Source organism: Falco rusticolus, chromosome 13 (genome assembly GCF_015220075.1).
Source record: "Falco rusticolus isolate bFalRus1 chromosome 13, bFalRus1.pri, whole genome shotgun sequence".
Taxonomy (NCBI): Eukaryota; Metazoa; Chordata; class Aves; order Falconiformes; family Falconidae; genus Falco; species Falco rusticolus.
Window position 1 is genome coordinate 4,242,424 of NC_051199.1, and position 14,865 is coordinate 4,257,288.

Consider the following 14,865-nt stretch of genomic DNA (forward strand, 5'->3'; position numbering starts at 1 on the left):
CTAGTTGGAACTGTTTGCCTTTGATCTTTGGCTCTGCTTCTGATGTTATGTTGATGTTCCACCAAGTCACACCTGCTACTCGTATTCATGGCTGGGGGAGCAACGCTGGACTGGGACGCCACGTAGGGCACACCTGCCCGCTCCCAGAGAGGGACGCACTCTGGTAGTGATGGCATCGCTGAAACTGCCGCTTTTGAACACAGCTTTTATCAAATACGCGGCCTCTGTGACGGGACTGACTTGGTGACAAGCGTTTTCCCCTTGTACAGGGTGGGGATGGTGCAGGTGACACACTCCGTGCCGGCGGTTTGGCCGTTACCTCAGGCCGGCGGGCGCGGGAGGGACGGTGTGGGGAGAGGCCCAGGCCCAGTCAGGCCGGAGCGTTTCTGTCCTGAAAACTGAGGCGGCGTGTGGCAGCGGGAGCCCCTGTGGCTGGCAGGACGGGTGGGACACCTGTTTGTGAGGGAGGTGGGTGCAGCAGGGCTTACCCTGGGGGGAGGAGGGTTTACCCACAGGATTTTTATTAAACCCAGGGGAACAGCCGGAGTGCTGGAAACAACCGTGAGAATCAGGCCCGAGATTCAAGCTCTTGGGCTCACGTTATCCGTCAGTTGAAGCCCTTTTCTCGAGCTTCAAACTGCCACGGGGGTGCTTGGACCGAGGAGGGGCCAGTGTGGCCGATGCCCGGTGGGCGGGCTGGGGCCGGTTCGCAGCTGGGGCCGCGGGCCGTGCCGTGCCGTGCCGTGCCGAGGAGGTGGCCGTGCCCGCCCCGCCCCGCCGCGGCCGTTCCCCTCCGCTCCCCGCCAGGGGGCGCCGCAGCGGCGGAGCGGGCGGGTGCAGAGCGCGGCGCGCGGCGGGAGGGGGCGCCGGCCGCGCCGCACCGTGCAGCATGGCGGCGGCGGGCGCCGCGCAGCCCCAGGCCGGGGCGGTCGCCGCCGCCAGCCCCGCGGCGGCGGAGGAATCGTCGGACAGCGAACCGGAGCAGGAGCCGGGCTCCCCGCAGAAACTCATCCGTAAAGTCTCTACGTCCGGGCAAATCCGCCAGAAGGTGCGTGCGGCGGGCGGGGGCTGCGGGCAGGGCCTCGGGCTCCGGCAGCGCTGCGGCCGGCTCTGCCTCCGCGTCTCCCTCAGCGCCGCCGCCGCCTCCCCCTCCCGCCCAGCACGGCCACCCTGGGCCGCCCTTCTGGGAGTTGCCCGCCCCCCCCCCCCCCCCCCCCCCCCCCTGTGGGGGGCCTGCCAGGGACCCCCTCGAGCCCAGCCCTCAGGGAGCTGCCGGGCATTGCACCCACTGCCCGCCCTGCGCCTCAGGGACTTGCTGGTGACGCCCCCACTCCCGCAGCTACCCCTGAGGGTGTGCCGGCGGCCGCCTCACGCACACACCGCCCCACCGGGACCTGCTGGCGACCCCCAGCCCGCCCCTCCGGGACCTGCCGGCCAGCCCCCCGACTCGCTTGCCGGGACCCCCCAGACCGGCCCGTTCCCGCGCTCCCCCTCCCCCGCCGCCCCTCAGGGACTTGTCGGCGATCCGTCCCTCCGACCCCCCCCTCAAGACGTCCCTCTGGGATGTGCTGGCGAGCCCCAGACCGTGCCTCAGAGACCCGCTGACAGCACCCCCCACCCCAGCAGCTTTGCATGAGCTCGCGAACCCCTAAATGCTCCTCAGGGATTCCTGTAACAAACTGTTTCTGAGGTGTCTGCTAGCAGTTACCCCCTAAATGCCCTTCAGTGTCTGCCGGTGAGCCCCAAACTGCTGTCGGGGGGGCCTGGAATTGCCCCCAGCAGGTACCATCCCCAGGCTGCCTCACAGAACCTCCCCAGTTCCCCCTGCCCAGCAGCCCAGAACCTCCCCAGTTGCCCCTGCCCAGCAGCCCAGCTCAGACCACTTTCTGCCCAGTGCCCAGGTCCAGACCCGCCAGGGAGCTTCTCTATCCTAACAGTGACCAGCGTGCCCAGGCACAGCAGGACCCTGCCTTACCTCTTCCCGTTATTAGGCTGCCCTCTAATATTTTCTTGGAGTCATGGAAGTCAGATTTGAGTTCCTGCTCCCCAGTGCCACCCCCCTCCCCGTTACCTGATATTTGAGCTCTAAAGACAATACTGTCACTCCCCACTCCCAGAAGTTGCATCTCCCCTTTTTTCCCCCATGTCAGGGTTGCCAGAGGCTCTCTCTGCACCTTCCTGTGCCTTCCCTGAGGGCCCCCGCGTAGCCCAGGCATATCTCCCTGTCACATTGTGCCCTCCCCCATTATCGCTTTCCTACCCCCACCTCCTGTGGCCCTGTTGGACACAGCACAAGTCATTGTCTCCTGTTCAGAGCTCTGTGTTCTGAAAGGTGCAGCCCTCACTGTTATCACTTTGAGTCAGTGTGTGCCTGCTTCAGCATCTTGCCATCATTTTCATGGTTGCATCCCAGTTTTCCCTGTCTTGTACTGCGCTGGTTTTCCTTTCTGTAGCTATACAGAGATGTTTAGTTCTGTCTGGTCAGACGGTGATCTTGGGGCTTGTTAGTCTTTGTTCCCAGCTTTTTCTGCCCTGCTTCACCTCCCTGGTCAGGTAGCAATCCTTTCAACCCTGATGCCCTTGGCCCTGTCAGATTTTACCCCTCTGTGGTTTGTTCTGGAACAATAACGCCATTTTTAGGAGCAGTAACAGTATTCTGCAACTACAACTACAGCTGTAGTTCCTCTGTATTGTTACTGTAAGAGAAGATGCGAAGATTTCCTTCAGCCTAAGGCTAGGAACCACCCATAGGGAGTTGCCCTCTTCTGTACTATTTTTACTATAGCTGCATGATTTTTCTTTGTAGCCATTAAAATCCTGTGTAACTCTTGGATTGTTGTGTGATAGGTTTCTGCTTAGAAGTACCAGGTTAGTTATTCTGCCATCACCTTCCTGTTGTCTCTGAAGCATGGGCAAGCACGGTTGCTGCTGTGTGGATGCAAAAGGCTGATGCTGCTAGCTTGGTGTTGCTTATCTTGTATTCGCAGCGAAGGAGAATAAATGTGTCTGCATGATGCAGTGTCTGAAACCTTATTCATAGAGATCTGTTTTATGCTGGCTAGTTTGCCCTGCTTCCAAACACAATGTATCATCATTCTGCTGCTTGTCATAGTTCTGAAAACCCCCATGACAAAGTACGGTCGTTTGTGAGGACCACAAGCTTACCTCATTACACATGGTGGGGCTGCTTCCTCTGTCTGCGAAGCGCTGCTGCCACTGTCACGGACTTCTTCAGTTAAGGCACTGAGGGTCTGGGCTGTGTAAGAGGTGGTTCTTTTGGCCGCAACAGGAAACGATGAAGCCCTCTAAATGGGTTGGTGTTTTGTGTATCAAGCAGATCTCAGCTGTGCTGTAGCACCAGGTGACCCGATCTAGTCTGTTAATCTCTTATGAAAAGAATAAGCCTTTTGAGATCTTTTTCGGCACACAGGGTGCTGAACATCAGAAATTTGTCTTGCTGGAGACTGGATGAACCTTGTGATTTCTTAATACCGTTTGTGGCTGGGGTCCCATGTGGGAAGGGAGGAAGGATGCTATAGCCTGACTTTAATGGTGGTCTCTGTGATAAGAGCAAGAGCAATGACTTCCTCAGTGCCAGAGTGGGAACTCATGCTTACAGCAGTAGGTTGCACATGCTAAGGTACGAGGTGCATTGGATTTTGCTTTTCTTTGAATACATCAGAATGCATCCCCATGTCCCTACTGAATTATTTGCCTTGGTTTACATCATTTCCTGCGTCAGTATGGCTGGAAAAGGCCTAAGCCAGCCACTTGTACTACACGAACATAAACATATTAAGAACAAGGATTATAAACAGATACTGTCTACAGCTGTTAAGCCTCCTGTGTGTTAATCTGCAGAAGACCTTCAGCTAAACAGTGTCAGATTTTCCAAGTAAGCCCAGGTATTATGATATCAAAAATTGATTTGTTTTGTTACTTGTTGATGTCTTTTTGCCTTGTCATCATCTGTTCTGAATGCTGCTGCATGTATACTTTTTCCTTGCCCTGAGGGCAAGGAGCAAAGACAACTTTGTGAGTAATCATAGTTCTGAAGAGACTTGGGTGAGCGTGCTTCCTCTGTAAAGGCAAACCTAATTTGGAATTTGTCTATTGAATGACAAGAGTGCAGACTACCATAAGCTGTAGAAGCTGTTGGACAGGTCTGTCAGAGTGACAGTAAGAGATGCAAGCAGACTTTTACGGCGCCCTGAGGATATAAATCTCTTCTAACCACATCTTTTGCAGTAGTTAGCTCAAGACCGTGCCTGTAAGTACAGTTAAATCACCATGGAAGCTTACTGTTATATCACAGCTCGAGTGAAGTCTGCTCTAGCCATGGAGTTCCTCAGAATTTACTTGTTTGTCACAGTCACAAACACTTTGAAGATACGTTTTTTCTTCCTTTGGTCCTGTCACGTGTTTTCCCAAGAAACTGTAAGATAAAGCTGCTTGCTTACAAGACCCTAAAACTTCAGTGAACTTGTTTCTGAGTCCACAGGTTGCCCAACTGTGTTTGACTGAAGTATGTTGGCGTGGTAATACTGTGGGGCAGATAGAATTGTTTGGACATATAGGTACCGTGACTTCAACGTGCAGTGTCTGAAGGCAAATCTTGTGAAGGTACAGGGCAGGGGAAGGAAGAGCAGAAAGTTAAGTCTTTGGAAAGTGAAGTACTACCTTTTAATGGACTTGGGTTTTGCTAGAAAAAAATTTTGAGTAAGAGAAGAAGGTATAAGAGAAGTATGTTTAGCAGTCTCTTAATGATTATTCTGGGGAAGGAAGAAAACCTCATATGATCAGGTTTAGCTGGTAGTGTAACTCTGGTGGCTCAGCTGGGAAAGAAGTAGAGGCTGCACAGAGGGCTCGATCAGCTGTTTGGAGACCTGTCAGACTTGTACCGGCATCAGGCTTCATAGTACACTGCTTTTAGCTGCTGGCATTGGTGCAAATAGAGAAACCTGGTCAACTGAGATCAAGTATTTTTGAACAGATGGGAATTAGGAAGGAGATGAAATAAATAAAGAGAAGGATGATGTGTGTGAGGAGAGGCAACAGCAGAAGCCTCACTGCTGCCTTCTAAGCAGTGTGGAGGACTCAGCTGGAATCAGCTGAAGCGGTAATGTCATCTCCATTGTCACCTGGCATGGATGAAGACACAGTAATATCAAAAACGGTCCTAGGAGATGAGGGTGTGAAACAGAGGAGTACTGCTCCTTTTGTGGGCTCTGATAGTGAAGCACGCTTCTTCCTTTGCACGGGACCTTTTTCATTGCAAGCATCACATTACAAACCTCAGAAGGCGGGAGAGTGGATGAACAGGCCATCTTCTCATTTCATTCATCAGCTGGGTGTGATTTCCAGCCTGCCAGCTTTGAGATCTAAGTTTATTTACCAGACAGGATTTCAGCAACGTCCTTGGGTGGCTTCAGGAGGACTTCTTGTTTAGACTAATACAGTCTAATGTCTCTTCACTTTTATGAACAATATCTCTGTAATATTTTAGGTTTTGTAACCATTTATCATTGCCTTGAACTGTTTAAGACAAGTTTGCAGTATATATTTCAACAGAGTTGCAAACAGGGCGAGCAGCTCTCCAAACTTTCTGGGATACTGGAAGCTGTCTAGCTACAGTAGCAGAGATACATCAGGTTAATTTATACCATGAAAAGCAGGATAAATTAACTGGCACTGAGCTTTATGCTGCGGTGAACAGACTTTGTTCAGTATCTGAACTAGCGAGTTTCCGATTTCTGTGCTGTGTAGCAGTCTGTGGTGTAGATAACTTTCGCACTATGGGAGGTTATGATTCTCTTTCTGATTAGTAGGTTTGAGGTCTAGGAGCCACTCTGAAGTGTACGGGCAAGAAAAAACAGGAGGAAACAAAATGTTTTCCCTTGTTTTTGCATGTTTTCAAAGCAGACTAAAACTGAGTTCTCAAACATATGGTAGGCAGCGTGAGCAACTGCAGAAAGCTCATTTTGTTTCTTCTTGTGTTGCCTAATAGATAAAATGTCCTTTTTATAGGTAAAGAAGTGCTGGTTTTATTTCTGGAGGGCAAATGTTTTAAGGTTTTCTGAGATGAGATTGGAGTGAGCAAATGGAGAAGTTTATTAGTTTGATAGAAATATTGAAAGAAATATTATGATAAGCAATGTGATTCAACAGAGAGGCAATGTAAAAGAAATATGCAACAAATGAGGAGGGGATATTCAGGAATTTATGGCTTAATTCGTGTTCTGTCTGTGGCATCTTCCACTAAAACATATTAAAATGCTGGTGGGTTTTTTTGTGCTGCCTTCTAACAGGGTGTCTAAAAGAGGAGATTTTAGGAGCTTCACATGGTGTAAATTGTAGTGGCTTATGCTTTAGTCCAGGTCGAAACTGGAAGTTCGTCACTTAAAAAGAGATCAGTGTTGCAAAAGAGAAGTTCTTGTGATTGAATTGAAACTGAACATCTCGAGCAAAGGTTTTAAGGACATGAATTTTCTTGGATTAACACCAAGAACAAAGTAGTTCCTTCTCTGAGCACTAAGGAAAAAGGTAGGATATTAGGCTACGGTACACAGCTGTAAGAATGTTTCTGTCCCTTAACTCAATCTACGTTATGTTTTGCATGCTCGTCAGACTCATCTGTTTTGACAAAATTTGGGAAGCCTCCCAGAGCTATGTTACCACTGGTGTACTGTAAGTTTGCCTCGCTGCTGGAGAGTTTTGGATGCTATGTGAAAGCAACAGCTGTTACTTCCTTTTTTTTTAGATATATATAAAAAAAACAACACCACAAAACAAAGCACAAAACCACACACACTTGTAGCTTTTCTCATTCGTTCTAACTATAGTTCAGGTTCCAGGAACTAAAGAGCTAACATTAAACTTTTGCATGCTTTGAGAACGTGGATTTACTTAGACCACATTGCTAAAAAGTACCGTGCCTGGCTAGTAATTGTTCTCTCAAATAAAATTAGAGACAAAATAAAATGAGTATTATAAAAGTTTTTTTTATTTTTTTAAATAAAACTGAGTCAAATATTCACCTACCCAAAACCTGTTGTTACAAAAAAATCATTGATATTTTGCTTCAGAGTACTGGATTATAAATGAAAACTGTAAAATGTCTCTCTCCAGATTACCTGATTAGAAAATCCAGTATACCATGTAAGACACTGCAAAACCTCACCTTCTTTACTTACAAGTTGAGTGTGATTCTTTCTAAAATAGCAGATTCGCCTGCATAGTTAAGAGAAAGCAGAAGTGAGGTAAAGAGAGGGTTTTGTATTCCCTATTTCCTTGAAAGTTTAAGGTTTCCACTAGACAGTGTCATAGCAGCAGCAGAAATTTCAGGGCAAAATACTGTCCAAGTGAAAAGCACCCTTTGGAATACATCTCTTCAAGGTTTCAAATGCAGAAACCATTATTTAAAGGAATTTTTATTGGCTCTCCACTTAAACCATTTCTTCCCTGCTTTTCCCCTACTAAGTAGTTACTGCTTTATTTCACTAAGAATTTCTGTAAGTGTCTCTTAAGGAAAATGTTTCTGTTTGGCTTTGCAGCCCTGCGGGACCATTACCCAGGGACAGTTCAGCTTCAGGCAGACAGATAGCTGAGGCAGCAGCAGTGATCCGCGTCAGCTGCCACCTTTCATGGTCCCTTCTCGGGCATTTTATTTGAAGCACTCCAGCAAGCAGTGAGCTTATTATGCATGCTGGGTTCAGTAGTGCTGCACCTCCACCAGCAGCAGTCCAGTGCTTCAGCAGGGTACAGCGCTTGCCAGCTGCTGTCCCTGGACTACACGTGGACAGGAAAGCAGTTATATAGAGGAGGAGGTCCAAAACCTGCTGCCCTGCTTTCATCCAGAGAGGAAAAAGGTGGCTTGCCTGGCTAAAAAATTACCACTGCTGAGTTAGGTAATTGATTAATACCCAGTTACTCCATTTGGGTTTAGAGTAAATCTTTGTTTCCTCACAGTCTCACCGCTAAATTAGAAAGTTTTACATGTGATACCTGTTCTGATGCTGTGGGTTGCTTTTTTTGAAAAAGGAAACACCATCTTGATTACATAATGTTAGCATCAAGCACGTTGTATTTGAGTCTTGCAAGTTTTAATAAATTTAGCAATGTAATATTCTAGCGGGGAGAGATGATACCACCGGTTTCCCATATGGGAAATTGAAATATATGCTTCTTGTATCAAATGCACAAAATTGCATAGGGCATTCCCTGGGGGAGTCAGGAACCAAGGCGGGTGTTGCAGGCTCTGGGGTAATGTTTTGATCCGTGGGACAGCCGCCTTTGCTGGTTCTTGAAAGACAGAAATTTGAGTGATAAAACAGGGAGGGCGTGTTGCCTGCTTTTCAAACCATTTTCTGCCAAGGCAGGTCAGAGCACTTTTGTAGAACGTGTAGATCAGTTACTGAGATTTTATTAAAAATCAGTATTCTGGGAACTCAATGGCAGCCCATTCTGTTCTGTTTAGCTGAAAGTTAACAAAACGGTGTTCCCAGAGCTGTACTAATCTTCCTTGTTGTTGCTGGTGCTGATCAAGATGTCTTGGCATGGTCAAAGGTATTTGCAGGACATTAAAACAGGGAAAATGGAAAAACAAATTTAAAAACTTTGGAGTATCCTTTAAAAACTACATTAAATGGATAAGGAAAAAAAAACTTAAAAGCATAGGTTGTTTAATACATAAATATGGAAAATCTGATAACAACAATTGTAACAGATGAGATAAAAATAAATTGAGATACCTTAAGTATTAATTAAATGGCTGAAGGCCAAAAGCCGCTTTCTGCTCTCAACAGTGTAGTCCTATTGGAATACCAGCTGGAGTAAAAGGATCAGGATTTGGCCCTGCATCTGCCAGCCACTACTAAATAAGGCTCCTTGCAGAATTCAGTAGCAGAGTTGATGGAAATCCAGACACAGTGGGAGGAAGCTGTCGTTCTCTCAGCCTCCTCGACACAAAGGCAGAGGATTCAGTTTTCTTCCTCAAGGTATAACTTTCATTCTCCCATGTCCTGAAGTTCTCATACCAGTACTTTCTGCTAGGTTTTCCTTCCTACTTGGCCAAGATCTCCTTGACATTTAGCAGTATAGGAAGGATGGGGTGGTTATGATCATGAGGATGAGATCCGCAGCTGTATTCTGGATGTGCTTTCCCTTACGTTCACTATTCCTGTAATAGCACCGATTGCACCTTCCCAGCCTGATACTTTCATACCAAATGGCCCTGACATGCTGCAATGGTAAGTGCCTGGCTGATTCTGCCTGCCGGTGAAGTGGTTGGGTGGGCTTAGATGGGCAGTGGTGGGTTTTGGTAATAATTGGGCTCTCTGAATGAATAAGAGTGTTACTTAAGCTCTAGTGGTACAGGCTGCAGCATTAGAGGGTTCTGTGTACAATGCTGTGATTCAAAATGACTTTATATTGCTGCATTTCAGCAGCAGGGCTGTGTGCTGCTGAGTTGATACAGGGGCTTCTGTGGTGCTAGTGCATAGCTGTGTGACAGGCATGTCTCGGAGCTGAAGGTTTCACAGCAGGTGGTGTGTTTTGACATGTTTTGTGTATGGGGAAAATGCCCTAAGGAAGGGATGTAGTTGTGTATGTGTAATTTCGGATGGTAGAAAAAATAACAGCATATTTTTTGTGTTTTTCCTTAAACGTATAAAGTTCACATTTAATTAGTACCCTTTAAAATTTTATTCCATTCCAAGGTTTTCAGGTAGCTTTTAAACTGTTGCTTTTTTGGCTTTCGTTGTCTCTGTGGATGGACTTGAACCCTTATCTTCCAGCTTTGCTATGGTTTGCTGGGATGACTTAAGCTTCGTGCTCAGTTCCCCTCTTGTGATAAATGTGTTTGGGAAGGATGCCTGAAGCCTATGGAAAGCATACTGAGGGCTTAAGCAGTTAGCGTGCCAGGAGTTGTCCAGCTACTAACTCATCCTGAATCAGTGTACTGGTGTGTTTTTCATTCTCCTAAGTAGCTGACCAGAGTATTCCTCTATTTTAAGTAATTCAGTTGGAACGCTCTAACTGAGCTCATTTTACCAGGGAGCTGTGTGATGATATGCTGGTATGTTTTATTTCCTTTCCCATATACGTACAACTTTGCTGCGTGCTTTCAAACTTGTTTTTCTTTGTTAATTTGTTCACTTCAGGTCGATGCATGCTGGTCCCTTTTAGAAGAGAATGATCCACAATAGTAGCAGGTGAATGTGGTATTGAAAAGGAGCTGGTTCACAGACCTGTTCTTTATTTTCCAGCTGCAGCATTAACTGAGGAAGAATTAAGTGTTTGAGCATTTGTTTATCTGTGCCAAGGCAGATTCTATCTCGTGCTGTTTCAGTACTTTATTTTCACTGCTGATCCTGAGAATAAGCTTGCATTTCCTGTTTCAGTGACATCTCAGCGACGCTATCAACGGATTGCTGCATGCTGCTCTGAATTCTGCTTGTAGTAGTTGCAGAGATGAGAGCTGCTAGCTGAGCTGCCCCTAGCCTCTCGCTGGGCATGCAGAGTCCAGCTAATTCAGCAGAGCTGGAGGGTACAGTAAGTGGGAGGATGAGGAGGATGGTTGTTGGGGGAGATTTTGCAGGCTTCCCCCTGTGGTTGTGTAAGGGGTCTGTGCTGTAATGTGACTTGGGTACTTCCCAGGTTATAAAGCATAGGTTATTAAAACAAAAAGGTATTAGTGTACACTAAAAGCCTAGACAGTACCCCCTTCAGGAGTGGAGAGCTTGGCTTCTGTTACTAGATCATTGACTCACAGCCCTAGCTTCTATTTTGACGTTTGACTCCTGCGGCTGACCTCTGATTTTCTTTTGTTTTTCCCCTCTTCTGGAGTCTTTCTGTTGCAGTGACTTCACATAATGTCTTGCCCTTTTGATACCAGTCGGAGAAATCTTAATGCAGTCTTCACTTCAGCAAGAGTCAGTTGCATTTAACGTAGTATTCCTAAACAGGACTACACAACCTGTAGTGTGCTCCCCTATAGATCTGTATAGCTCTCTGCATGTCCTGTACTTACAGTTGCTCTACTGATCCAGATTTCCCCCTCCAAGCTTCCTGGAGTTAATTTCTAGGGTGTGACCACTGTCTGGTGGAAGGATGTTGCTCTCAGATTAGCTTGTTAACCCCTAGCCTTTTGACCTTTCATGTCTTATTCTACGGACTTGGCTAGATTTATTCCTGTAGTTTCTTTGTTGGATTTACTGTATTCCATTTGATTTCTGAATAGTTATTAGCTCCAAATTTATGACCACAAAGAGCTTTTATGGAACCAGCTACTAAACCCGTTCTACCCACAACAAGGTACAGCATTCCGGATTTGTACCTGCCCTAGTGTGGCAAGACTATCTTGCCATGTTTAAGTGACTGCAGATCTACTCCCATCGTTTTTGCCACAGCTTACCCAAAGTCAGTGACTAGATGAGGTTGCTTGGTCCCTGGGGATCAGCTGCCTGTAAAATTCCTTAGTAAGCATATATAAAGATAGCCTGTCAGTTCTGCATATGCTTTTTCATTTTGTTTTCTCTCTTCTCTATGCATTTGATGCTTTCTTTAGTCAGTTACTTGTTCGGCATAAGCACCCTGCTCGAAGTTTTATAATACATACAAATAGAAACAGTCTGTGCCCTGAAGTTTTTACATTCTGAAGACACATGGAAAACAGAAATCCAGATGCTGGGGACTTACTTTGGTATTTGGGATTCTTTAGTTGCTGTTTAGATAGTTTTGAATGATTTTGCTTTTTACCTTGTACACAGTTCTTTTTCTGCACTGGAAGGAAGTATCCGTGGAGAAAAATCTTATTTCAGATACGCTGCACTGAATAACTGCCCATAAGAATATGTCATGATCTCAGCTGTAAAATAGGTTGCATTGTTCTTCCACTGTCTGTATCGAACCCAGTTTGGAGCCTCCCTGTGCCAAAGGACACTTGCCAGCTTGACAGCTGGGTATGGTTGATAGTCGCCTTCAGTCTGGCTAGCAGGGTCTTGTTTTCCAGATTAGGAAATTAGTTCTATCGAGGGCCCTACTTCCAAATGGGGCAAGAGGCTGAAGCTTCAGGAAAGGATGGGCTACTCCTGTGTTTCACAGTGCTATGTGCAAGAGAACAAGGGATGCTGAAATCTGACGTGATCATTCTTTTTACTAGAATCATGCACGTTATCAGTATAGAAAGCATTTAATCTGTGTAGGCTGGCTCTCTGATCTGTTGTGGGTTACTGAATATGGAGACACCTCAGACAAGTAATGCTGCAAAAAATACGACGGTGTCTTGCTGGTTTTGTGAATGACTGCTGTTAATCGTGTGGCTTCTTGTTCTTGCAAGGTGGGACTGTGTGAAGGGGAAGCAGTGAAGCACAAGGCTGTCCCTGGCTTAAGTCCTTAAATTAAGTCCTGTGAGTTGTTTGCAATCATTTCCATTGAGGTCAGTGGCAAAACTTTTCTCTCATCAGTTCAAGATCAGGCCTAAAGCCTGCACCCGCTTTGACAGGAGAAATCTGAGAACATATTATTTCTCTTCCTAAATGTCAAGTTTTAAAAGGGGATGAGTTGGGGGGGAGGGTTGCGTATTGCTCACCGTGAACTGAATCTTTTTTCTGCAGGAAGTTGCTTTTCTTCAAGGCTGAAGATAAATAGTGAAATGCTAGAAATTTCCTAGGCCCTGCCTTTCAGCTGTCTAATTGTGTTCTTTGCAGAGACGCTAAGACTCTCTGCTATGTGCAGCGTTGCTTTAAACTGCCCATTTGTTCAGTAACCTTTTTCACACTGTCTTGTAATATGATAAAAGGGGGTCACTGTTGAAACTAGTAGCACATCATTGTAGGCTTGATCCAAGAAGACACTTCCTTTTTTCACGGTGTTGTCTGCCCAGGGAGTGCCATGCCACAGGGCACTGTGCTGGAGAGAAACTCGGCTGGATAGAAAGCAGTCTGCGTAGTTCCAGCACAAACCGTTTTTATATTTATCCTTGATAGGATGCATGTAATCAAACCTCATGATGTTTCAGGGCAGTCGCTTTTCCTGTAGGATCCAATACATGACACTAAAAATAGATTTAACTCTCTTTTTTTTGTTGTGGGAGAAGTAATTTCACTTTTGTCCTCATGAATTACATGCCTAGTAATCTGATCAGAGTGGATCTTCAATTTAAAAAGCTACAGAGGCTGGTGAGCAGAAACGACTGTTCATCTCCCCCTTTATTTCATTTGGTGTCACTTTGCTGTCAAGTCCTTTCCCTCTTTAATTTTCTTCAGCTGTGTTCCTCTGCAAGTAGCAAGTCCTTTGGCTGTAAAATTAAAATAGAGGAGGAGAAAGGCAGCAATGTCTGAATCATTTTATAAAGTCATCTTGGTCTTATCTCCAGCCCTTTCCGCACAAACCCACCAAACTCTTGACTGAGCTGTGTGCCTATAAATAGAACAGCCGCTCTCGTGCAGAGATGGGCAGCGCTGAACCAGAGCCTTGTTTTCTCTGAGCAGTGCGTGCATGCGAGAGCTCGCTTCTTACTGGCCTTTCATGTCTGAGTTACGTAGCTGTGAGGTTTTCTATAGATAGAGGCTGGCAAATGGCATAAACTGCTACTTAAGGAGGGGCAAGGTGACCTCTGGGATTGTTGCTTTTTGGTTAAAAAAAAAAAAAAAGAGGGTTCTGTTCTGTTTAAAAGAGGAATGGAGGAATGCACATCTTGTGCAGAGGTGAGTGAGCCCTGCCGAGGTGAGGGGAGCCACTCGGGAGCTGAGCGTGGCAGGCGGGAGCTGTGGGAGCCGAGGGAAAGCAGAGGCGTTGTTTTGCTGTGAGTTACTGTTGTGGTGGGCTGGCCGTGAGTTTGAGCGGCCAGAGTGCTGCCGACTGAGCTTGGGGGCCGCGGGGCTCTGGCTGACCCCAGTTTAAGCGTATCTGTGAACAAGCATAGCAACAGAGCTCTGAAATCTCCTGCAAGTTGTTATTTTTTGATCGGACTCCTAGCTGACTTGGTTTCTTTAGGTTTTGCATCCTGGAAGTCCTCCCCAGGATTTTTAATTCCTCTCTGACTTTGGTTCATGGCTTTGCAGAGTTCAGTAGCTACTTTCTCTGTCTCATTTTTTAATTGTATGTTTTGTCCAAGGAATGCAGACAATCACTCCATGTGTCTGTCTTAATCTGGAAAATCTCTTACCGCTTTCCTATTTTCTTCCCTGTAGAAAGTGAACTGCAGAAATGTGTGATTTCTTTAGCATGATAATTTAGATCCTGTTGCTCTACATTTCTCTGTGATGCTCAGGTGCTGGAGGTTAAAGTAACTCACCAGAGAGAGAGATTCTAGTAGGACTCTATAGAGTTGGGCAGTGCTGGTTGTTCTGCTTGGCAGGTGGGAGATGGAGACACGCAGAGTGAAAATTGCTTTATTGGGATCTTGTAAAAAGTCTGTGGCAGAGTAGGAGCCTGAATGCACCTTCCCTGCTTCCACACGAGTGCCTTCAGCTCTGGCCTCGCCTTCAGGGTCGTTTCAGTGAGGGATGCTGTTGGGTCAGTCTTTGAACTCCATTTTCTCTTACACTGAAGTTTCAGGTTAAGATCATGGCTGAGTTTCAGATTCTTTACATAGTAGCAGCTCCAAGTTAGTTTAACATCTTGTTTCTGGGTATCGCTATAGTGTATTTAACTTCTGGACCCTAAAGCCACTCCCAGAGATGCCTGCTGGCTTCTTGGAGTGTATTCCTACTGCTGTGTCCCTGCTGTGACTTGTGGAAGCGGGTTGCCAAGATGTCTTTCGGTGACTGCTTCAGCATTGCGGGGAGCTGATGTGGGAGACGGCCATTTTTCGATTTGAGTGTAGTCTTCGATCATGCATTTTCATTATCTCCTTCCATTCTG

The 14,865-nt window shown here is 46.5% G+C and overlaps 1 protein-coding gene across 3 annotated transcripts in view; it reads left to right on the forward strand.

Moving 5' to 3' along the window:
* The first annotated feature begins 874 nt into the window (after positions 1-874).
* The window catches only part of DGKD (diacylglycerol kinase delta), a 62,395-nt gene continuing 48,404 nt past the window's right edge, over positions 875-14,865 (forward strand). For 2 of the 3 annotated variants that reach the window (XM_037406858.1, XM_037406863.1), the window contains exon 1: positions 875-1,048. In XM_037406858.1, coding sequence (XP_037262755.1) covers positions 890-1,048 — 159 coding nt within the window. In that variant the 5' untranslated portion in view covers positions 875-889. The remainder of the gene's footprint in view (positions 1,049-14,865) is intronic. The other variant, XM_037406857.1, reaches the window with a different exon arrangement.